At 46.8% G+C, this 23902-nt stretch overlaps 4 protein-coding genes and 1 long non-coding RNA gene across 10 annotated transcripts in view; 3 read left to right on the forward strand and 2 right to left on the reverse strand.

The window, feature by feature from the left end:
- Positions 1 to 81: 81 nt before the first annotated feature.
- On the forward strand, positions 82 to 2444 carry BUD31 (BUD31 homolog). Of its 2 annotated transcripts, none has more exons than XM_055805823.1 (5): positions 82 to 236; positions 606 to 759; positions 1315 to 1437; positions 1664 to 1830; positions 2182 to 2444. In XM_055805823.1, the coding sequence occupies exons 2-5, from the start codon at positions 666 to 668 to the stop codon at positions 2230 to 2232; spliced, it is 435 nt and encodes a 144-aa protein (XP_055661798.1). In that variant the 5' UTR covers positions 82 to 236; positions 606 to 665; the 3' UTR covers positions 2233 to 2444. The 2 variants fall into 2 exon arrangements, with proteins under 2 accessions (XP_055661798.1, XP_055661799.1); XM_055805824.1 differs by having other exon boundaries at positions 98 to 236; positions 617 to 759.
- A 509-nt stretch (positions 2445 to 2953) lies between these two features.
- Positions 2954 to 7582, reverse strand: PTCD1 (pentatricopeptide repeat domain 1). 3 transcript variants are annotated; one of them, XM_027780982.2, is made up of 8 exons: positions 7022 to 7582; positions 6640 to 6780; positions 6226 to 6444; positions 5498 to 5599; positions 4376 to 5134; positions 4057 to 4173; positions 3519 to 3758; positions 2954 to 3295 (listed from the first exon to the last, which is right to left on the reverse strand). In XM_027780982.2, exons 1-8 carry the CDS (start codon positions 7499 to 7501, stop codon positions 3116 to 3118), a joined length of 2238 nt encoding a protein of 745 aa, XP_027636783.2. In that variant the 5' UTR covers positions 7502 to 7582; the 3' UTR covers positions 2954 to 3115. The 3 variants fall into 3 exon arrangements, 2 of the variants coding, with proteins under 2 accessions (XP_027636783.2, XP_055661792.1); XM_055805817.1 differs by having other exon boundaries at positions 3519 to 3701; positions 7022 to 7581; XR_008747442.1 differs by having other exon boundaries at positions 3188 to 3295; positions 3519 to 3666.
- A 71-nt stretch (positions 7583 to 7653) lies between these two features.
- CPSF4 (cleavage and polyadenylation specific factor 4) lies at positions 7654 to 14735 on the forward strand. Of its 3 annotated transcripts, none has more exons than XM_055805818.1 (8): positions 7654 to 7959; positions 8868 to 8918; positions 9443 to 9595; positions 10384 to 10479; positions 10632 to 10725; positions 11182 to 11254; positions 12116 to 12226; positions 13588 to 14735. In XM_055805818.1, exons 1-8 carry the CDS (start codon positions 7857 to 7859, stop codon positions 13654 to 13656), a joined length of 750 nt encoding a protein of 249 aa, XP_055661793.1. In that variant the 5' UTR covers positions 7654 to 7856; the 3' UTR covers positions 13657 to 14735. The 3 variants fall into 3 exon arrangements, with proteins under 3 accessions (XP_055661793.1, XP_055661797.1, XP_055661794.1); XM_055805819.1 differs by having other exon boundaries at positions 7657 to 7959; positions 12134 to 12226; XM_055805822.1 differs by lacking the exon at positions 11182 to 11254 and having other exon boundaries at positions 12134 to 12226.
- Positions 14736 to 15895: 1160 nt separating this feature from the next.
- ATP5MF (ATP synthase membrane subunit f) lies at positions 15896 to 17723 on the reverse strand. Its single transcript, XM_005228995.4, has 4 exons — positions 17567 to 17723; positions 17371 to 17478; positions 16434 to 16550; positions 15896 to 16066 (listed from the first exon to the last, which is right to left on the reverse strand). The coding sequence occupies exons 1-4, from the start codon at positions 17580 to 17582 to the stop codon at positions 16038 to 16040; spliced, it is 270 nt and encodes an 89-aa protein (XP_005229052.1). The 5' UTR covers positions 17583 to 17723; the 3' UTR covers positions 15896 to 16037.
- Positions 17724 to 17862: 139 nt separating this feature from the next.
- The window catches only part of LOC114010822 (uncharacterized), a 51243-nt gene continuing 45203 nt past the window's right edge, over positions 17863 to 23902 (forward strand). Inside the window, exon 1 of the long non-coding RNA XR_008747444.1 lies at positions 17863 to 23513. This is a non-coding gene — a long non-coding RNA (uncharacterized LOC114010822). The remainder of the gene's footprint in view (positions 23514 to 23902) is intronic.

The raw sequence follows: 23902 nt of genomic DNA on the forward strand, positions 1-23902 counted from the left end.
GCCTGCGCCCCCGGCACGGCCGCCCCTGCCCCGCCGGGCCCCCCCCGCCCCGCCGCGGGCAGCGGGACCGCGTCCCCTCCCGGCGGGCCGCGCTCTCCGCCCTGCCCACGGCCCGGGTGGGGCGCGCACGGCGGGGCCGGTGTCCCTCAGGCAGCGCGGCGGGCTCCCCGGCGGGGCGGGGCTGGGGCAGCGGGAGGCCCCGCGGTGACGGCGGCGGGAGGTGCGCCCCTCAGCAGGTAAGCGGGGCAGCGGGGTCCCCTCGCCCGGCCCGGCCGCTCTCCCGCCACGGCCCGGGCCCCGGGGGCCGCGCTGGGGCTGGCGGGGCCGCTTCACCGGGGCCGGGCGGGTGCTGCTGGGGGTTGTTGCTTCAGGGCGGCCCGGAGTGGGGGTGGGGCAGCTGGCGGCTCTTGGCTGAGGAGAAGAAAATGTACTGTGGTGAGGCGGATGCGGCGCGCCCCCCCCCCGCGGCCGGGCTGGGCGAGATTTTGTCTCTTTTCACGAACTCTGTAAAGCTCATTTTCATCATCAAACTGGAAAATGGCAATAGGACACAGAAATCTTAGGAACGATATGCCCAACAACTGTTTTCCCTTCGTTTTTTCTAGTGATTTTTAAGGACTTGGAAGCAGCCGCACGTTTGAGTGCGGGCAGGCGTTCCCGAGGTGATGCCCAAAGTGAAGCGGAGCAGGAAGCCTCCCCCGGACGGGTGGGAGCTGATTGAGCCAACACTGGATGAGCTGGATCAGAAGATGAGAGAAGGTAAGCGGCAGAGCGGGCTGTGACCTGGAAACCAGCTAACCCCTAACTACTTCATGAAGCACAGCTTACCCCGCCAGCAGAGGTTGTCCTTTTCTGTGTCCCTGCCTCGTAGTGGTGCTGCAGACAGGCTGGGCCAGTACTGGCTGCTTTTTTTCTGGGTATACGCTGGTTACAGTGCACAGAGGTTTGGCGTACAGTTGTTTCAGGGCATGCCATGGCTGAGCCACAGCTGAAGCTTGCTGGTGTGTGTGGAGGGACTCATAGTTCTTGTCCGTGCCGTTGCTCTGGTCTGACGAGCCAGGGCAGCCATTAAGTCACCAGCCTTCCCAGTGTGGGTCGTGTCGTCCCCACTGCCGTTCTGTTTTTATTTCCTAAAGGAGCTGTTCCAGGTCGGGTCCTTTCTGTTTGAGTCTTCTTCCATTAAGCTCGGCCTTACCTCTGTAATGTATTAAAAGTTATGAATGTTCTTGGAACAGTTTACTGCACAGTGACTAAGGAGATAAGTTGGCTGTCTGAAACGGTCAGCTGAAACCTAGTATTTGTGTTCCCTCCCAGCGGAGACTGAGCCTCATGAAGGGAAGAGGAAAGTGGAATCCCTTTGGCCAATCTTCAGGATTCATCACCAGAAAACACGTTACATCTTTGATCTCTTCTATAAAAGAAAAGCTATTAGCAGAGGTGAGGAGCACAAATGCCTTACCCTGGGCAGGGGAAAACAGAACAGAGTAAGATGCCTGCCTGTGGATGAGCCTGAACTGGGGTGTTGGTGGGAAGGATCAGGTTTCTGGGGAGGGAAGATAGAAGGAAAGCTGGCAGCTGCCTGGCTTTAACTGCTAGATATTACAGCTACTAATTCCTGATAGTTACCCAAGAGCTACTTGTGATGGTGTCTATTCCTCTACAGAGCTCTACGAATACTGCATCAAGGAAGGATACGCTGACAAAAACCTGATTGCAAAGTGGAAGAAACAGGGTTATGAGAACCTCTGCTGCCTGCGATGTATCCAGACGCGGGACACCAACTTTGGAACCAACTGCATCTGCAGGGTCCCCAAAAGCAAGCTGGAAGTGGTAAGAGTTTTCAACTTGTTCCTCTGCTTGTCTGGACCCTTGCAGTACTCTAACTTCTCCCAGGTCAGGGACGGCAGGGGAGGTAGTGCTGTTCTTCCTCTAGTTTGTCATTTCCTCTAGTTGTAACATTTTCTGTCTTTGCTGGTGGAGTTGGTATCCTGTTGGTTCTAAAGGTACTGTCAGCTTTGGCATGCAGTTGTTTAAAAGTTGTTAAAAGTATGGGAAACAACAAAACTAGCCAGTAGAAACCATTCCCACCCAGATCCATTCCCTGCCTGGAGGCCTGGGCCTGCTGGTCTTGTTTGCTCATGTAGCTTGGCTGAAATACCCTCCTGATGTTCTTTCTTCCAGGGGAGAATCATTGAATGCACTCACTGCGGATGCAGAGGCTGTTCTGGGTGAAGCCTTTAGCCATAAGACTACTTTTTGAACTCTGAGGGGTATCATCCTACATAATGGACTATTAGTGCAGTTACAGCCACCTTCTGTGTGATTGGGTATTTCTGTAATGCAATTAAAACAGCAACACGTTTATCTGGATCATACAATGGTGGTTGTTTCTGAGTTGGGTTTGTGTAGTCGTTTATTTTGAAATAAAGCCTGCCTTCCTGAGAGAGTGCTGTGATCTGGCAAAACATTTCTACGCCCTTCTTCTGCTGGACGTGTTCTGGTTTGTTTGTTTGAAGGCTGCTACGTGAGGTGTTCTAAAACTGGGTTGCTTTTTTAAACCACCTCTTAGGCCTCTTTCTCAATTAACTGTATTTAAAAGGCTGTGTGGAAAGGAAATAATACAGTTCTCAAACATCTGCTCTGATTCAAGCTCTCCCCTGATCTTGTGTAGAAGGAAGCTAAATGTCACTGGAGCTCTCTAAGGTTTGTAGCCTGGAATTAGTGCATAGATCTGTACAGACTGCTGGCATTCCTGAAGAGACTTCTAGAAGAGACTTCTAGGTTGCACCTTAAGTGCCCAGATAGCCACAGAACACAGGAAAGAGGCAAAACTAGCACTGAGAGCTAAACCACCGTTAAATCTGATTTTGCTTCTTCCTTGTTTAGCACAGGTTTTGTTAAACTACAGCCTGTCTAATCCTCTGCAATTTAAGGAAATTCACTGGAAAATGTATTTGCTTCTTAAAATAATGGACAAGTATTTTATTACGTAGTTAGCCCAAGAACTGGGGTTCATGGAAATACGAAGCAGCCTTACTATGAGACAGTTTAAAGGAGTGAGTTCCAAGTTCTTCCAGCACAAGGAAGATGCAGGACTTCAGCATCCTGCTCACCGCTACTTCTGCCCTGACTGCTCCTGCGCAGCCTCTTCCTTATTGTCATCTACCGCAAGTTTCACTGTTCTGTATTTTTCCCAGGGGTGGGGGGTCTCCTCTCCTGCCATTACTTTTAACCACCGATAGTAGTAGCCGCGGAAGCCATCAATTTTCTCCAGGTACGGGTTCTTTGACTTATACTGCAAACAGAAACCCAACAAAACAAGTTCCTATTAGAAGAGAGCTCACTTCAGCACCAGCATGCAATAGCTACAAGCTGCTACTAAAGGAACAGTTACTAAGTAACTGTCAGCCAGATCAGACAAACCCAAAGGAAAAAGACTTAGGCAGACATCTAATTTGTGCTGCCTTGTTGGTGTCCTTCGTGCTGCCTTTGCACTTTGACTCGTCATGGCTACTTACCCGATCAAATTTGGGAGGGTACTGTGCAGCGAACTCCAGCTGGCGTATGATAACTTCATTGGGAGGCACCTGGTTATTCCTCATGTCTCGCAGGATCTCAGTGAGGTAACTGTAATCCAGCTGTCTCACAGCAGCAGCAATGAGGGTGCTGTAGATAAACTTGTTGGGAGTTATTCCACACCTCTGGAAACAACAAATGCTACGGTTAAACTTGTTTATCTGCTGACTAGTGCAGGACTCCTGGAAGGAAAAGGCACACAGGTGCTTCTTACACAAGGAGTACAGCTCTCACTCTGGGACCCATGTAGCAGCTTCTACAATGCCAGCACAGCCCTCCCCACAAGCCCTCTGCTGTCCCAGCGCAGGTATAGGATAGACCACCTGAGCTGGCTCTAGCTACTCTAGAGTTGCTTGGTTTTGGAGTGAGAACAAAAGTCGTCGCCACAGACACTTCAGCAGGTCTTTTTAAAAGCATTAACACTTCCCTTCACCTCTTCCTGCAGCTCGAACCCCAAGCAGCAGAGGCTTTTTTGATTACCTTCAAATCTGAGAGTAACTGCAATCCATCCTTCTCTCTGTTACAAGCAATTGCCAAGTTACAAAACGTCTGGAGGTTAGGCGATAGTCCCCTCTTCACTAGAGCTGGCAGCACGCTCTGCAAGATAAAAGTGTTGACATCAGTTTCCAAGAAGTCATGCTGTAGCTTTCCAGACAGAGCTGAACACGCTCGAACAGAATCCAGGAACACTGAGGAAATTAAACCAGCACTGGTTTGTGGAAAACAGTGTGAGACAGAAACAGGTGTCACAGTTAACACAGGAGGATGTGACAGGCTCGTTCTGGGGTTTTTTTCTCACCTTTGCTCCTTCCAGGTCTCCCTGTTTACTTTTCTTCCTTATTAAAGTGTTAAAGAAGGTCACATCTACTTTCACTTTATGTTCATCTAGGAGTGCCAGCAGAGAGGACTCTGAGGGGCTTTGGGGTTCTGCCAGCTCAGCCAGTAATGTAAACGTTTTAATGTTGGGTTCTGCATTGTCCTCTTTCATTTTACTCAAGAAGCCTTCCACGTCCCCCATCAAAGCCAGTCTATCAGACGGTGTGGCCACTGTCCCCAAGGAAACCACAGCTGCATCAGGCATCCTGGAATCCAGCAAGTTGGGCAGGTTGCAGAAATGCAGCTTCTGGCTGAGGTGTTCTTGTTGCTGCTCCACCTTGTTCTGGCCTCTCCTCATCAGCGCTCCACTTGTGCTGTGAGCTATGCTGGGGCTGTTGAGAGCAGCTGGTTCCGTTTCAGCCTGATTTACATCTTTATTTTGGTGCTGGATCAGTTCTTCAGGCTGCACCGAACTCTCCTGAAATAACTGCTTTTCCATAGCTTCCACATCCAGCTGGACAGCAGCTGCACTCTCTGATCCCTTCTTCCTCTGACTCTTTACCTTTTCCTTCCGTCTGCCGGGTGCAAGCCTTTGCTGAGAGGAGTTCTCGTTGGTGGGTCTGAGCAGGAGTTCAGAAGCCACGACTGGATCGCCTATTCCACAGTCTCTCGCAGCACGTAGCATCAAATTGTAAGTGTGGCTGTCAGCCTTTATTCCAAGTTTAGTCATTTGTTTCCAGACCTGAAGAGGGGAAGACAAACATCAGATGTACATGATGCTAAATAAGAGGAGCATTTGATTGTCAGCATATCTGTTAATGTATCTGCTTGCAGAAAAGGAGCAAGTTTATAGCATGATGAGGTGAGTGGCCACTGGACAGTAAACAGCCACCTTGAGCTCATACAGTCCTGCAAGATCACCCAGGGTGGTTTACCAGTGTACAAGACATCCTGATGGAAGTCTAGTTTACAGAACTGGGCCTAGGAGGAGCTGACCTCCTCCTATTTCATCAGCTCTAAGCAACCTGCTGCCTTCTGTACGTTCAAGTGCCAAGTTAAAATACAGAGGCACTTTTTCCTCCCCACTTAGAAGATGAAGACAAACCTGTAGGGCATATCGGAAGCCATTTTCACTGTCCTTTATGCAGCTCATGAGAAGGAAGCTGAAGGTCTCGGCTGTGAGAACATGGCCCTTATGCACAATTTCCTGAAAGAGCAGAGAGCGCATTAAACTCCTCAGTTACCCTAACAGTCTGTGGCAGCTGGCTGTGAAGCTCAAATACCACTGATGTCTTCTAGGGATATAGCAGCAGCAAATCACAGGGTGAACTCCCAGGGCTGTGAGCAGAACGATCGCTCCAGGAGAAAGAGCGTCCTGAAATGCTGACACAGATCCTAGCTACTCCCTGATGGGAGCTACAGGGAATCAGGGGGGCAGGAACAGCAATCCTTTTAGCTATTCCCATACTGGCCCTTCTGAAAAAAGCTGCTGTAAGAGCTCTAAAAGGAGACAGGTATCAATGTACAGATCTTCAAAATAAAGAGCGGAGACAGACACAGTAACTGCAAACTCCACAAAAACTGTTCGTTAAGTCTCTGTCACACCCGACCAGTTTTAAAGCCAACCTCAGCAGCTGCCTCCTTTTATGTACTTCAGCTTAATGTTTGGTACATACCAAGTCAATTTAATTGTATGAGACCAAGGATCAATGAAACATAAACACATGACCTGTAATTACCTCTCCTGAAAATGCAAAAGTTTATGCAATATGGCAGCTTCCAGGAGCTTTCACCAGAGCAGGCTACACAACATGAGAACAGTCATTTATTTACCTTCAGTACATCAAAGCACATCCTGAGATCCGAGCAGAGGGCACAGACCTTCAGCAGCGCATGGTAGGTGATCAGGTTCAGCTCTTCATTTTTGCTCTTTAGCTGCTGCCGTAATTTGAGAGCGCTCTGCAGGCCCGAGTCCTTCCACGGCGACTCAGCACAGGCATTGAACAGGGCTGTATAAGTGGCCTCCGTGGGAGTTAAGCCTCGTTTTTTCATCTAAGGGAAGAGAAGAAGAATTTGAACTGGCTTTTTAGGAAAGGATGTCTAGAATTTCTTCACTTGTTATTAAAAGTTTCAGGCTAAGAAGGTGCAAACAGTAACTCAGAGGCATTTTGGAAACAAAGTAACATGAAACAGTTTTAACTTAAAAAAGGTAAAGGTGGTTTGAGAAAGGAGACAAGGTGAACCTACATCATTGTAGAGCCTGAATGCCTTTTTCACGTAGCCAACCCTGCCACAGCCGCCAATTAGAACAGTGTAATTGCTTTCTTCCGGCTGCACACGCTCCTCCTTCAGCATCTGCACCTCAAACAGCTCCAGAGCCTCCGCCAGCTAGAGGGAAGAGGAGAATCCACGATGAGGCAGCAAGAGAATCGGTTACAATGGACATTATTTGCAGCTGTGGGCAGACTGTGGTAGAAGTCCTACAGAGCATGGGATTCCTCATGGATTAATTTTACTACTTTCTATAAAGATACTAAGCAATAGGATAACACAGATGGGATGCAGTTGCACAGTTGCAGCTGTCATCAATGCTATTAAAAACCAAATAAGCGAAGAGCTGGGAACACACCTTGTCATCTCTGATGAGGGCCTTGCATCTCAGGAAGTACCAGTACGGGGTGTTCTTCGGACCGCATCGAGGTTTTCTTCCCGGTTCTTCCTCTCCCTCCTCTTGCAGCTTTAAATTCTGGAAGCGCGATGTGGTTTTGTGATAATATTTTCTAGAAGAAAATTTATTAGACAGCGTCCCGAACTCCACGCCTTCATCATCATCATCATCATCCTCCTCCTCCTCCTCCTCCTCGCCGCCCGCTCCAGCGCAGCTGCCAGCACCGCTCTCTCCCGGCTCGCTCCCGGGCAGCCTGTAGGACGCCCGTGACGAGCTGAACGGTCTCCAGCCCGGCAGCGGCCCCTGCCTCGGGGGCCGGAGCAGCAGCGGCGCCGGCCCGGACCGCTCGGAGCCGCCCTCGGAGGCTGCCCCCCACCCCCACGGGACAGCGGTGGGGGCCCAGCGCCCCCGCAGGAGGCCGAGGAGCCGCACCGCCCTCATGGCGTGCCCGCGGCCACCGGGAGGGCCTGGGCCTGGGCCCGGCCCCGGGCCCACTCCACTCCCCTCCGCCGCGGCGCCGGCGCGGGCGGAAGGGGCGGGGCCGGCGCGCCCTGATTGGCGGAGGCGCGCGCGCTGCCCGCCGGGCGCTGGGGTCAGGGGTGGCTCCCGGCATTCCGCGGGCGGGCGGCGCGGGGCGGCCAGGAGCGGCCGCCGCCGCCTCCCCTCTCCTCAGGCGCTGCCGGCGCGGAGTGGAGCGGGCCGGGCCGGGCCTGGCCGGGCCCGGCCGCCCGCTGCCTCCACCGCCACCACCATACCTCCCCTACCTTCCCGCTGCCGCCGCCCCCCAGCCGCCACCATGCAGGAGCTCATCGCCAGCGTGGACCACATCAAGTTCGACCTGGAGGTGGCTGTGGAGCAGCAGCTGGGGGCGCAGCCGCTGCCCTTCCCCGGCATGGACAGTGCGTGCGGGCCGGGCGCTGCGCGGGTCCCTCCTCCCCGGGGGGGCGCGGGGCCGGCCTCTGCCGCGGGGCGGCTGAGACGGCTGCGGGCGATGGGGAGGGTTCCGCGGGTCTGGGCGCCTTGCTCAGGCCTTGGCCTTAGATTCGCGCAGCTGCTGCTTTCCCTGTAGGTTCCTGTCTTAATCCAGGCGTCTTTCTTTTCTGCTTAATGAAAGCAGTAGTTAGTACTTGGGCAGGCTGGGAAATGAAAGCGGAGGTATTATTGTGAATAAGTATCACTTTCCTGCATAGTACCTTTGGTTTTTTTATCATTCCCTTTTCGTGGATGAGGCATTTTGGTGGCAAGGGCACTTTCTCTTTAGGTATGTCCGTGGCCTAGTCTCTAAACTTCTTCCTTCAGTCTAATAGTCTGACACAAGTAGTCTCACAAGATTTTAGTTGCTTTGCTGAAATTTTCTGGCCAGGCTACTAAACTGGTGTTTTAACTCCGTCAGATGTTGTGGTTCCCATTGGTCAGGCTCAGCAAGGGTTAACAAGCTAATGGTTGTTTCAGGCTGTTCTGTTCAAAAAAATATAAGACTGTCATTGCCATCATGTAAATACAGGGTTCATAGACATGATTGACTTTACAGCAGAGGAAAACCTGGTCAGCAAAACCTAAACATGTGAAAAGCAAAACAAGCACTGCCAGATCTCTGCAAGTCCCCCTTGGTGTCCCCCAAGAAGAGCAGAGATACCTGTGAGGGCCAGACTTGAGCAGGGAACTTATGTGGGAAAGTAAATTCTCCCAACCAAAATGCTTTTCTTTTGACGTTGAGGAACAGATTGTCTTTCTGGGGAAGGGAATATTTTATAAATTGCCGTGAAACTTCGTTAAAATTAATTATGTTTCTTTGCTCTCTCCACAGAGTCGGGTGCAGCGGTCTGTGAATTTTTTTTAAAAGCGGCCTGTGGAAAAGGCAAGTAATTTTTTAAATACAATTTTACTCGTACTCATAGGGCTGGAGGGAGGAAACTAGATTTTCTAGCACTGTCTACAGTACTCTTCTTTCTTATAAAGATGAGGGGATAACCTAGATAGAGGATAAAAACGAAGAATGTTGGAATAACTGCAACAATTGTGAAATAGTGGTATTTTTTTAAGAAGCTGGAGGTGAATAAGCAAAGCTGCAGGTAAAGGAAGGCTTGAACTTAGCACACACAGACCTTGCTGTGGATGTGGCTGTATTAGTTGCTGTGGTTCGTGGTTGCTAGGATTAAGAGCTGGAGGCTGTGTTGCTTAGCTTGTTAGAGGGTAACATAAGACTTGTCTTAAACTCCTTGTTTTGCTATTGCCACTAAAGGCTGAATTCACAAGGAGAAAGTGGTGTCTTCTGAAACCTCCCTTGCAAAGGGGAGCAAAGCGTTGCTATTGCCCTGTGCCACCTTGGGCTGCATATTTTAATTGCTCTTTTTCCCTTCTTCTTGCCCCATCCTTCCACAGGAGGCATGTGCCCATTCCGACACATCAGCGGGGAAAAGACAGTTGTTTGCAAACACTGGCTACGAGGACTGTGCAAAAAGGGAGACCAGTGCGAGTTTCTGCACGAGTATGACATGACCAAGATGCCTGAGTGTTACTTCTACTCCAAATTTGGTAAGAGGCATTGTAACTCCTACTTAGTGCTCCTTGCTGGTGTGTGAGTGTGGTGAAGAGGATCATGGTACATCCCTCTCATCCGTCTTCAGAGCATTACAGTTTTTCTGTGATGGTGATACTGTTAGATTGTAATTTCTTCAGATGTGCTTAGTTCTTCATCTTATTATCTCCCTAATTTTGTGACTTATTGTAGATGTCCTCTCTCAAGAGCTTGTCCCTTGGGGGAAGAGGGGGGAAGTTCAAGTTTTACTTGGGGTTTTATGCCTTATGTTCTGTTTTTGGTATGAGATGAGTAGGCTGAGCAGTTGGTCGTTGCATGACTTATTTTGGGGAGCTGTTGAGCAGCAGAGGGCATGGGGGTGCAAAACTTTTATGCACTTGCTTTCCAGCTCTGGAGATCTGGACATAATGAGGCAACTTGCTGTCAGAAACTTACAGTCTTGTAGGTTTCCTTGGATTGAGGTTAGTGCGCAATTTGTAGTTTCTCCACGCTTCTGGTGCACTAAATGTTTGGTTTTTGTTATCATGACTGCTCTTTCAGATTTAGTTTTGCATTATTTTTAAAAGCACACATAAGTAATCCAGCCTGGTAGAACTTTACTCAGCAGGAGTGAGTTCTTGGTGTTCTTTATCTAGGTTAAGGCAGGCAGTAAGACTGTTGTGCCTGAATGTATAAATGTTGGGTAACGGCTTTGTGGGAGCTACATGATCCAGGTAATGTTTTGAGAGTCATTTGATCTCGAACCTGCACAATTGACTAAGAAGTGTGTTTGCCTTTGGTACAGGGGAATGCAGTAACAAAGAATGTCCGTTCTTGCACATTGACCCGGAGTCTAAGATCAAAGACTGTCCCTGGTATGACAGAGGCTTCTGTAAACATGGTATGTATGTTGCACTGTTGCTGCTTCTGTAGCTATAAATCAAGGGTAGGGTGTTGCTGTTCTTTCTTTGCATGATCTGCCTGTGTACTTGCTATTACTGAGTGCTAGGGTACATATATATAGAATGTGAACTACTGAGCTTTGTGTTGCAGGTCCCCTCTGCAGACATCGGCACACTCGAAGAGTCATTTGTGTGAATTACCTAGTAGGATTCTGTCCAGAGGGGCCTACCTGTAAATTCATGCAGTGAGTATGCTACCAGGCTTGTTCTGTAATCTTGTGTTTGCCTTGTGACCCTGTATATGTCAAAAAAGGGTGCTCCAGTGCTTCCCAATGGCTTTGGAGATTTGGCCAACATTTAGTTGTACCAAATTGAGGATACAGGGCAGGACCTCTTCAGGGAGCTACCACTAAGACTCTGGAGTGGTGATCAGATGCCATCAGTGCAGTGGGATCACGTGGGTTTATATTCCAGGAGACTTCTCAGGTGGAGGAATATACTACATACTGGATTGTCATTTTCATACATGTAATTGCTGAGCATCAAAATGCAAAGAGAAGAAGTGGGGAGGGGGTGGCCTATTTCCTGTAAGCAAAATTTAATTGGCTGATTGTATGTTGTTTGGAGTTACTTGACTGAACTGATGGTAAAATGTTGGCATATGATTTGAGAATCAATTTTCTTGTTTCCATCTAAACCAGCCCTCGATTTGAACTGCCAATGGGAACCACAGAGCAACCACCACTGCCTCAACCGACACAAACACAACAAAAGGTACACAGTTCCCCTGCCTCCCCTACATGCCCACCCTCAGAGCATTTCCCACAGCGCTTTGAAAGAGGGTATCTTGTTTAGCGGTCAAAATTGGACACCTGGACTCTTGGATCTGGCTTGCTGGAAAGTCTCAGAGAAATACTCATTGAATGAGGGAAAGCCTTACTTATTTTACAACGGGGTGTGATATTCTTTTGTAATTAAGAACTTGGGAGACAAATCCTAATAAAATACAAAGCCCTGTCCCTTCTCTCTCCTGCCAGCCCTCTAATGTTCACCAGCTGATCACAACACACTGCTGCTGCTGTCTTTGTACTGGGACTGTGGTGTCCTGCTTTGTTCTGTTTCTCACCTCGCCTTGGTTAACCTTCTCAGTCATGAGTACTGTCCTCCAGCTCAGAGGCCAGCAGTGGCAATTCTGTTGTTCAGGGCGCTGCCTGGAGGGGGTGTGTACTATGCAAGAAGTAAGCAGTGAGCAACACTGAGTGCCATTATTGAAAGCCCTACAATTGCTCCACCTTTACATGGAGATCTAGTCACAGAACTCTCCCACTTTACAGAGAAGCACATCATACATGGTTGTGCAGCGGTCTGCCAATTTTTTTAATCTGTGTGACATCTCTCAGTGATAGCAATGGTAATTTAGCAGCCTAAACCTACTCTTTAAATCTTCTTTCCAGAGAAAAGCAGGATCGCTAGGCTCTGTAAGCCTCAGTGCTTATCTCTGGTGCTCCAGCTGGTGGAGCACCCACACACAGATTTGGAGGAAAATTGATCATTTGGTATATGGGGTGCTCTTTTCCCTTCCATAACAAATAACAACCATAACGGTCTTTATCCTCGATGCACTTCACGAGTCAGAACTCTTCTAACCAACAGAGGACACCCCAAGTCATTGGAGTCATGCAGTCTCAAAATAACAACACTGGGAACAGAGGACCGCGGCCATTGGAGCAGGTCACCTGCTACAAGGTAATTCAGAGGGAAGGGATGAGGAGGGAAAGCAGAGGGTCCTAGATTTAAGAAACGCAGAGTGCACAGCACCAGAACTACATCATGCTGGTTTGCTGCTGGTTGCTTGTCTTGGGCAAAAGAATGGATTTGTAATGTGGGGTGTTAGTCCTGCAAAAGGTTTTCTCACAGTGTAAACAGGCTTGTGAAATGTGTGTGATTTTGGGGTGTGGGTACAGCTGTGGGAATTAGCGTTGAGTTCTGGGGTCTCTAGGTCACTGGTTTGCTAGTTCGTGGACTTGCTGTGGTGACTGAGGCTGCTGTAGGACAGACTTTGCTCATCTGCTAATGAGCAGGAAACCCTACCGCAGTGAGAGTTGAAGCAGACTGCTGAACTGTACATTTCAAAATCAGAGTTAATATTAGGTTTTGTCTCATGAGTTAATTTGCTTACAGTGGGTGACTGTAGAAAGATTTTCTTCTCCCCTGTTATCCTGGAAGGTCCTTGAAAGTAACAGAAATTGAATATGCAAAGACTGTTCAGTATTTCAGCTGTAGATGCCCCTCACTGCTGTCAAACCAAGGAGGGAGCTATTCACCTTGGATGCTCATTGAGGAGCACGGGTAAAACTTTGACACAATTGAGTTTCCACCTCTGTTTATTTTTCCACAAAAGCCCTAACCCTAGCCACTAGAGAAGGGCAAAGAATCTTCCTGTCCCATCGGCTTTGACGTTTGCATCGTTGTACATGCCAGCTTCTGTGCCTTAGGTGCTTGCTTGGGTAAAAGTTACTGTGATTAGACAGGGATATTAAATAGCTGAATCCATTTCACTGAAAACCTTTTATTATATTATTGTTGTTATTATTAATAACAATAACAATATTTTAGATGCAAGTAAATTTTATATCTGGAGAGTGCTGTTGTACGAGATACTGGTATTTCTCTCTGGGCTTGAATAGCTTTGAGGCACAGAGTCATGAATCTCTTGTTCAGATGCACTTTTCCCTGTCTGATTCAGGATAGCTGATCAGGAGGGTCCCCATAGATCTCTGTTGTTGTGTGTATTGGAGTATTCTTGGAAGCCTCAAACACTGAAATTCTCCGTGTGTGTTATGGCTCTTTGCTGTTCGTAGTGGTGTGCTGAGAGCACTGTGTTATAATAACGTGGCGTCAGGCTGCTCCCAGCACAGAAGCAGCTTTTGCTCCAAGGAGTGGAGACAGCCCATAAATTATGTCCCTTGTGACACTGTGTTCCCCTTCACCTGCTAAATTTTTGCATCTTCCATACGCAGAAGAGCTTCCAAATCTGAAAAGTTACTGGCAGCTAGAGGAAGACAGCTGTAACTGTGTAATAATTCTTCTCTCTCTTTCTCTTTTAGTGTGGTGAAAAAGGTCATTATGCCAACAGATGCACCAAAGGACATCTGGCCTTTCTCAGTGGACAGTGAAAGAGCAGAACGAAGAGTGCAAGGGAGCTATTAACACTGAGAAAAGGTTTCTGCTTAGCACTATGTCTGAACTATTAATCAGGTTGTTTTTTAATGCCATTATTGAAAGAACTGGTCAGAGGCTGGCTGCTGCTAAGCAACATTTTTGTAATTGTCCACAACTTTTTAAGTTTTAACCTTTTTAAAACAGATTTTGGCCTCTACCTATTTTCATTGAGCCCTGCTGAAAGATCTAAAAGCCAATAGATTTGCAAGCCCCTCACCAGTGCAGCACTCCACATAAATGCATTTTACGCCAGTGTTTCTTTAAAGTGTTTTCCTTTTGCCACTTCTTTTTGGAGAACCTGCAGCGTTTCAGCCCTCCCTGTGGAAGCAGGAAGACTGTCTGGGAAAACTAATACTTGAAATGCCTTCCCTTCAGTGAGGAAGCAGGGATTCTGCTGTCCTGTAGCTCTTAAAAAGCAAAGTTGTGTTCCCAGGTCCAGCCTGTTGTAGTCGATAAGCTTGTCCTGGTAGGTGACTTAATGCATCATGTACATCAGGCTGTGAAACTCCCATCCACTTGCTTTGTTTCTGTGCTCCTTGCTCTACTGAAGGTTAGAAATGAATCTTCTGGGTGAGAAGCAATCAAGGGGAGATTAAATTGGCATCTCTGTTGTTAACCAAACCATGATTGTAGGAAAGCCATGTCTGTGCTCATTTTCCATTTGCAAAAAGCAAGAAGGGAAATGAACAGAGCTTGAAGAGTAGGAATAGAAGAACCTTGTCTCAGCTCTACCCCCCCCATCATCCAGCTCACACTGGGCAGGTATTTCCATAATCTAGAGAAGACCAAGAAGTGGAGATGTGTATTCTTACGGAACACTGCTTTTAAAAGTGGTAGAGCATTCTTCTGAGAGTAATTTTTGCAAGTCAAAACCCTTTCAGTTTGCAAGACTATTTGAAAAGGGCCAATGATAAAATGTGAATTAAAAAAAAAATGCATCTCCAGTGTGAGCCTTATTGATTCTAACCCCTCTTATTTGCTGACTGCCTTTATACTTTATTTTTATTGAAATGTACCGATGGAAAAAGTTGGCTGTGAATTATTTTTTTTTTTTTTTTGGAACAAGGTAATATGACTAAGATTAAGAGAAGTGACCGGAACCTATCTTGGTTTGAATGACTGCAGTTATTTCACTGTGGAGAGTCTGAGTCAGTCAAAGTAGAACTTCCAAGGCCAAGTGACTGTGGTATGACAGACCCTCACTTTTCGTAACATGTCCTGCCCCCAGAGGCTGAACAGTGGCCAGACTATGAGATGTTACATGTATGTACCTAGGCACCTCAAAAGGGAACAAAACCACTCTGTCTGGCTACCTTCCTCATCTAGCTCAGGAGTCCATAGTCTTCACTACTTGAATAGATGTTTTCAAAACCACAAAGCCTTCCTGTTACTGCTGAAGCTCTTGAGAGATTCTTAATATCCTGTAATAAGTGGTTTTCACTCTCCCTCCTGTTCAGGAAAGGCTACTGCAGGCTGTACCTACTGTGCCCAGCTGCAGCTGCTGTGACAGTGGGGTGCACCAAGAGAGACATCACCTGGGGCCAAACCCACAGATGCTCCTTTAAGCTGCAGTTATGCACATGGTGTCTCCTGTTAAACTCAACACTGCATTTAAGTCAAGAAGCAAAGTTTTATTTTAGTTTAATTTCACAGGTCTTTGTTATACCAAGAGTCTTTTAAGCTTATACCCATTCAGAATAACCATCCAGCTTCCTTTAGCAATGAAAGTGGGTAAGAGTTTTGATAGAAATTTTGGGTTGTTGGAAGTAAGAAGCATTAGAATCCCAGTGACAGAGTGAGAGTCACGGACCTTCTCAAAGCTAAACCGATCTCATCTCAGACAGTGCTCTGCAACGATGGAAAACTCCCAAATACCTACAGTCAGCAGGTGACAGCCTGAGAGTCAGAAACACATGGCCACACCAACAAGCCACCAAAAGCTCAGGTATTTTTCTTTCAAATCAAAACATACCCTTTCAGCTAGTTGTCCAGCCTGTACACAAAGGCCATTAAGAAGCAATCCAATGCTTTGTACTTTTATTAAAGTTAAATATGAATTAAATTGTAATAGTTTCCCCAGTTCATAATGCAACCCAAGTAGCAGATGCTTTCCCAACCATTTCTGAACTTACCTTGAGGGGTGAAACTCCAAGGCAAACTTACACGCACTGTACAATTAACAAGTCAGCTCAGTGAATGCAAAGCATATGCATTTTATTATTATTATTATAGTACAGATTTTAATATGAATAGTTCTGGTGTCTTCTGCCAGGATAACTGTTCCAGTAGCCAAGTCTGTTTGAGAGCTGCACCTTCACTTTCTGAAATTCACCCTTCAGTGGTACTTCCTGTGGCGGTCATGCTCTGTATCGTTCAAAGTAAAGCAAGTTAATTTCACTGAAATCACAAAAAAACCCAAGCCACTCCTGAAATTAAGAGGACAGAAAGAACTCTAAAAAATACTCCAAGCATGCATTTTTTATGTACTGCCAGACCAGAGAGGCAACAAGACCTAAGCTTTCTTTGTCACTAAGAAAATACTGACACCTTCCGAAGTAAGCATTTAAGTTTTCTTGGCTAAAATAAGTTTGCTTGCCCACAGTCTCAGATTCAAGCAGCAATCGTTAGCACAGTCTTTCATTTTATTTCTAAAAGCAGCAGCAGAGTGTTTTTATCGCCCTAAGCAATCTTCCAGGCTGCACTATAGGCACTCAGTATTGCTTTTACTTACTCAGGTGACTGTAGCTCCAGATGTAGCTGACAACAACATAACCAGCAAGCACCATGGAGATACCACCGAGGCCCCCCTTCTTCACATTGATGTATTTATTGTAGTATCTCTCATAACCTGTGTAGAAGAACAGTTTTCACAGCAGCCAGATGAGTGGCATAATTTTCTGTGTTGGAAAGAAGCTGCCTGGTGTCACACAACTTCAGGAAATTGTTTCTAATGAGACACCTGAGGGCCTCAGAAGCAAGCCTGAGAGAAGGCAGCCTGTGTGTTAAGCAAGGTGAACTCCAGTTAATAGCGCTAAGCCTTAAAAAAAAAAAAAAAAGCAAACCATTTATAATTTTCCCCTAAACATTACTGTGACTTTAATGAGCTCAAGCTAGTTTGGAATTACTGAGTTCTTTAATACCAGTGTATATGTTGTAGACACTTGTGTTTGACATTTTGTGTTTAAATCTACCTGAACGTCATATTTGTACCTATAGCAAAGGGCATTGGTCTAAACTTTTGCCAAGTGATCGATAAAAGCCCTGTGTCCTTTTTCACCATATTTAGAGATCACTTGTTTGATTTTTTTTAACTTTATTTACTTGTGATGTTGGGGAAACCTCAAGATTTTCAGCAAATGGTTTCAGGGGTCAGGAGTAAGGCCACTGTATTTCCTCTTTATAGAAGAAGGACTGCGGAAAGCAAACCTTTGGCGGATAAAAACAAATTTACAGACGGGAGAACAAGATGCTAGAGGACGTGCTGTTCTGGGAAAGCAGAAATGGCCACGAAGCAGCCCCTGTTCTGCTGGAACCCTTGCCACGGCCACCGGCCAGAGGTGCCTGCGCCCTGCCCTGCCCAGCTCCCTCAGGAGAAGGGGTGCATCCTCCCCGGCCGGGAGCTGCTCCCCAGGGCAGGCGGTCCCCGCAGCCCCCCGCAGCCCCCTCACCTCTTCGCAGGGCCCCCGCGATGCCGCCGGGGGTGAAGTCCCTCATGGCCAGCCAGGTGGGCAGCTGGCCCAGCTTCACGTCGAGCAGCTTCATGTCCTTGAGGAGAACTGCGGCACAGAGAGACACACGGCCCGGTCAGAGAGGAAAGAAGGGAAGGAGGGAGCCACGGTCACCTTGGCGGGCTGCTGCACTCACCCGGCGGCTGCGCCATCTTGCCGCTCTGCTCTGCGCCGCCGCGGGGGCCGCCGGGAAGGGGCCGCTGAGGCTCACGGGAGGCAGGTCAGGCGGCAACCGGCAGCTGCGCGGGGGCGGCCGCCATCTTGGGCGGGTAGCGCGGCGCCTGAGGCGGTGATGGCCCTGGTGTTGCCTTGTCCCCGTCCCATCTCCTCACCGGAGGGGTCGGTTCCCCAGTGGCGGCCGCACACGCTGCCTCAGTTGCCGAAGGCCCCGCGTTGCGGTCTGTGGGGGTGGGGCCCTGGCAGCACGGCGGCCTGTGGCGGGCCCGGGGCAGCGCTCCCGCAGTCTCCTTAGCGGCCGCGCCCCTTCTCCAGCGCGTTACCTTGAATTAACTCCCGAAACACACAAAGTACGTTTAGAGAGGAGGCGTTGTTTTATTCTGCGCAGGATGCGAGGTGGAAGATTTCCACAAGTCGAGCACACCTCCTAGGATTCTTTACCAGATATTTATACACAAAAGGTACAACTCTCCACCTCTCTAATACAATTATTCCGCCTATCTAATACATATTCATCGTGCTGAGCTCCCCAAGCCCGCGGCGCCTGCGTGGGAATTGTGCTGAGCAAGCAAGGTCTGCTGCGCCTGCGCGGGGGTCTTGGGGGGCCTTTGGTGGTCCTTTGGGGGCGAATAGCCCAGCTCGTTTGTCCTTTCGTGGTTGCGTGTCGTCTGAGGGCACCAGAGCTCTTGCTTACCGTGCCGACTTGTTGCTGAGAAGGTGGATGTCCTTGGCCGAGCCAGTCTGTAACCCTGAGAGGTTCCTCACCTGTAACACCGGCAGCTTTTCGCTCACTGCCCAGACTTCTGATATCTTAGGTATGCTTTACATATAACCTGAACGGTCCTTGGATACCACGTGTGCCACATTTCTGCAGAGATCTGTCCCTAAGTTCTCTTGAGCTGTTAGTTTGTTTTACCTAAATATTTAAAATATAACCAAATGTATGTCTATGAGGTAGGTTTCCCCCTTTGGAAGTTTCAAATACTTCATTCTCCCTTCCATTCAGAACACCAAGAAGTTGAATTAATATATTTCCATTTACCTTCCACAGAGTTTTTCCAACTTGTTTTTGTACTTGGCTGGGGGCATTCAACCTTTTTTGTCTCAGTTGTCATCACTGTCCCATATGTCTCTGTCTCTCCATCACAGGCCACAAGAGTCTTCATAATACCTGATACATTTCTGTCTCGTAAGTGTAACACATTTCCCCAGTTTTATTAGTCTGATCTGGTACATAAGTTATATTTTGTGTCAAATAGCAAGTGCTATCTTCAGCTAGGGCCTTTCTGAGAGCGACTATTAGAGTGTCCCTTAATGGGAAAATTCCCCATTCTAGAGGATTTTTACTAGATTTTGGCAATGGAAGGCATGTGGTTATACTCGTCACACTCTGTAATCATCTGAATCCTTGCTATAGGTTGGTGGTCCTTTCAAATCTATTCTTTTCAGGCCACGTTCCCAAGATGTGTTCTTCTACCGCCCTTATTGCTGCCAGATTTGCCCATCGACTCCCAATTGCTTCAGGAGCATGCCCAAATTGATGGGCTTTACAGTGCATTATTGCCACTTGTTTAGGCAAACTTATGACCTGTAATAATTTTCTTATTAGTTCTCCATATTTAACTGGTGTTCCTTCTGACAAAAGGAGACCCCTTTCCTTCCAAATTGCTCCATGTGCATGGACTACTCTGAAAGCGTTTAGAATCTGTCCATATATTCACAGTCTTCCCTTCTGCTACTTGCAAGGCTCTTATTAGCACAATCAACTCCACCTTTTGAGCAGAAGTGTTAGCAGGAGGGGCTTTTGCTTCCAACTCATCTTCTCCAGAAATAACTGCGTTTTCTGCCCTTCAAATTCCATCAGTCACGTGGCTGCTCCTGTCTGTAAACAAATTCAAGTCAGCCGAATCCGTAGGTATATTTTTCAGATCAATCCTACTTGAATATAGCTGTTCAATTGTTCTCTAACAATCATATTCCGATTTACTTTCCCCAGACAACAGTAGTAGAGTGGCTGGATTCAAAGTGAGTGTCATTCTCAGTTTCCACATCATGGAATGATGTGAACAACCAATGTTGTCCCCCTTTTTGTTTCAAAACTGTTGTCACCACATGACACCTGCACTGTTATTTTCTGTCCCAAAGTAAATTTTCTAGCTTCCTGTATGAATAGCATGGTCACAGCAACGGCACTTAAACAGGCAGGCCATCCTTTACTTGATCTAATTATTTGGAAAAATATTTTCCAAGAAAATCTTGGATCTTTTTCCAAGATCCAGTCCTTTGAACTAAAACTCCAAGTGCAATGTGCTGTCTTTCATTCACAAAAATCTCAAAAGGTTTTTCCAAATTAGGAAATCCTAATGCTGATGCTGACATCAGGGCTTGTTTTAACTGATGGAAAGCTGTCTGGCACTCTTTGAGTCCATTCAAGAAATTCTGCACTTTTCATTGCCTCATAAAGGGGTTTTGCAATCAGTCCAAAGTTGACAATCCAAAGGCGACATCATCCGGCCGTTCGTAGAAATGCTCTCCATTCTCGTTTAGATAACATCTGGCAAATTGCCTCCTTTCTTTAGGGACCAAGGCTCCGTTGGCCTTGGGTAATGGTGAACCCCAAATAAATCACGGCCTTTTGTGCAATTTGTGCCTTTGAAACTCGTTATCCTGTGCTCCTAGAAAATTCAAAAGGTCAATAGCATATCCTATAGAATCCTCTAGTGTTTGTGTTCCCAGAAGGAGATCATCCACATACTGCAATAAAGTTATTTCTGTATCCTCCTTTTTCCACCCTTCTAATTCTCTGGCGAGTCCATTTCCAGAGATTGTTGGGCTATTCTTAAATCTCTGTGGAAGAATGGTCCAGCATAGCTGGGTCTTTCAACCAGTTTTTGGATTCTCTCACTCAAAGGCAAGTATCTTTTTACTTCCCAGCTCCACAGGGATGCAAAAGAAGGCACCTTTTTAAATCTAATACAGTAAACCATCCATCAATCTCTTTAATTGTTGTCAGTAAAGTATATGGGGTTTGCCACAGCTGGGTGGACATCTGGCACAATTTGATTTACTGCCTTCAAGTCTTGGACCAATCTATATTCATTCAAATCAGGTTTCTTTACCAGCAAAATTGGGGTGTTATACTCTGATTGGCATTCTCATGGTAGTCCACGAGTCATGAAATTTTCTCTTAAAGGCTCTAAACCCCTTCTTACTTCTAGCTTAATAGAATATTGCTTTTGTTTTACCAGTTGTGCTCCAGGTTTTAATGGGATGATTACCAGTTCAGCTATGTCAGAGTGTCCTGGGATCCTGGAGGACCATACCAGAGGGTTTACTGCATTCAGTAGCTCTTCCAGGATCATTTCAGGTTCTGGAGTTTCTTGTTTCCTGTAACATAAACACTTGTGCTTCCAGGCCTTTCTCTTCTGGTGTTTGAACCTGTATATTCCTTTTTCAAAAACAGTTCATGCACTTAGTTTACTGAGTAAATCTCTTTCCAACAAAGGCATCAGGCAGTCAGGAATGTATAGAAATTTATGAGTAAAGACTTTGCTTCCAATTCTACACTTATTTGGTTGGAAGAATGGCCTCACCTCCTTTTTCCTCTATGGCTTAAATAATACATAGATTTTGTCTGCTCAATTTACCTTTACAGGTTGTTAATACTGAACAAGCTGCCCCTGTATCTATTAAAAAATCTATTTTCTCCTCCCCCAACTTTAAGGTAACCAGGGGTTCTGTTGGGGAAACTTTTGATTCATCCCCCAGTCCTGTCAATCTGAATCTTGATCCAGGGTAAGCAATTCTGCCACCTCAGGATTCTCCTGTGTCCTTACAAAATTTATTGGAAATTGATTTTGAGGGCATTCCCCCTTCCAATGCCCTTTTTGTTTACAAAAAGCATGCTGGTCTCTATCCAAAGGTAGGCTAACCCCAGCTCTGAAGGGGGTCCCGTTATTTTTTCCCATAGGAGGGTGACTTGGCCTGCCTCCTTCATTTTGTCTTCTCCTATTTTGATTGCCTTCTGCTATTGCTGCAGCCAATACTTGAGATTTTCTGTTTTCCTTCTTAACCTGATCTTTCTCCTGTCATTTCTTCTCTTCTTCTCTACTGTTGTACACTTTCCATGTTACCTCTAATAACTTATTGACAGATCCTGCATCTGCTCCCTCTGTCTTTTGCCATTTCCTCCTAATGTCAGGATTCAACTGTCCCACAAACAGAGTCACAAATGTCAGTGCATCAGTTTCCCTCTCTGGATCCAAATCTGTCCATTTCCTAGCCACTTTGCATAATCACTCAAGGAAAGCTGATGCAGTTTCATCTTGTACCACCTGATATAATTCTGAAAAAAAAAAATCATTTTCAGTATCACATTCTTTACACCGAATAATATCAGTCTCTGATATTCACTCAGCAATAATCTTTGTGCCTGATTGTTAGGGTCCCAGTTGGGGTTGGTGGTGGGAAAATCATCCTCAAGTCTTCCTGCCTATGCATCCTGAGCATGAACCCTTTCTGCTTCTTCCCCTTGATCACTACCTCCCTGAATGTTTTCCTGTCTTGGAGACACTAACAGTTCTACATCATCTTCCTTCTCTACCAGTTCCTTATACTTTTCGTATCTTTTACCAATATATTACATGCAGAACAACAACATCTAAGCGGTTTGTCTTGAACTTGTTCTAAAGCCAAAACATTTTAATCTTTTGTTATCAATCCACAGTCCATTCTGCTCTTATAATTCGTTTACAATGTAAGAAAGAAATCCACGTGCTTCATCTCATTTTCCTTCCCTTCTACAAAACAACATCAATTTGTTATAGTATTATAATTCAAATTTCCATTCGTTGACCACTTCTCTTGGTCTTCCAATATGTATACCGGCCACCATTTGTTACAATATTCTGTGAACTTTTTATGTGTTAACAGATCACCTCCAAACATATTCCAGTGTTCCAAAATACAACCCAGTGGGGAAACCTTCAGTATTCCCCCTCGCTCAGAAGAAGTCAAGTTTTCCATTTGTAAATATTTTCCAATATGTCACAACAGTCCTTTAAAATTGCCAATAATGGAACAAATACAAGTACACCAAGCCAAAACCTAATTCTGCCTGCTCCAGTATCACCATACTAACACAGGAGAATACTATCAAGTAGCAGCTGCAATGACTACCAATTTGTACCTTCAATGTGTACGCCTTACTTGGGGAATATCAGAATAACAAAGTCTCTATCCCAGTTTCAATCGCTCACTTATCACCACCAGGGAATTGCAAGGGGAGTTCCCAGAAAAATCCTCTGCTGTGCACTGGAGTCCAGCTCGTGATACCTGCAGCAGTAGCAAGTGTCGATCAAAGTCCGGTCTCAAAAGCAGAGTCCCATCTGGGGTGCCAAAATTGTTACCTTGAATCCAGAATGACTCCCGAAACACACAAAGTATGTTTAGAGAGGAGGCGTTGTTTTATTCTGCGCAGGATGCGAGGTGGAAGATTTCCACAAGTCGAGCACACCTCCTAGGATTCTTTACCAGATATTTATACACAAAAGGTACAACTCTCCACCTCTCTAATACAATTATTCCGCCTATCTAATACATATTCATCGTGCTGAGCTCCCCAAGCCCGCGGCGCCTGCGTGGGAATTGTGCTGAGCAAGCAAGGTCTGCTGCGCCTGCGCGGGGGTCTTGGGGGGCCTTTGGTGGTCCTTTGGGGGCGAATAGCCCAGCTCGTTTGTCCTTTCGTGGTTGCGTGTCGTCTGAGGGCACCAGAGCTCTTGCTTACCGTGCCGACTTGTTGCTGAGAAGGTGGATGTCCTTGGCCGAGCCAGTCTGTAACCCTGAGAGGTTCCTCACCTGTAACACCGGCAGCTTTTCGCTCACTGCCCAGACTTCTGATATCTTAGGTATGCTTTACATATAACCTGAACGGTCCTTGGATACCACGTGTGCCACATTTCTGCAGAGATCTGTCCCTAAGTTCTCTTGAGCTGTTAGTTTGTTTTACCTAAATATTTAAAATATAACTAAACATATGTCTATGAGGTAACAAGTGGACGCCAGCCCAGCAACGTGAAGGACTCGTGCATAGTGTCTTTCCATGCCCCAGGGCAGGCCAATGCCTTGAACCATCCCTGCTGTATGTTGTGGGGTGCTGGGTGCCGGGTGCTGGTGCTTCCCAGTGCTGCAGCTTGTGAGAAAAATTCACAAGCCTTCATCAGCATCATCACAAGGCTTCATTAGTAGTCTTTTTGGGGCTGCTGATGTCTCACAAATGAACCTTTCCCAGTATGCT

Source organism: Falco peregrinus, chromosome 5 (genome assembly GCF_023634155.1).
Source record: "Falco peregrinus isolate bFalPer1 chromosome 5, bFalPer1.pri, whole genome shotgun sequence".
In the NCBI taxonomy this organism is placed as follows: Eukaryota; Metazoa; Chordata; class Aves; order Falconiformes; family Falconidae; genus Falco; species Falco peregrinus.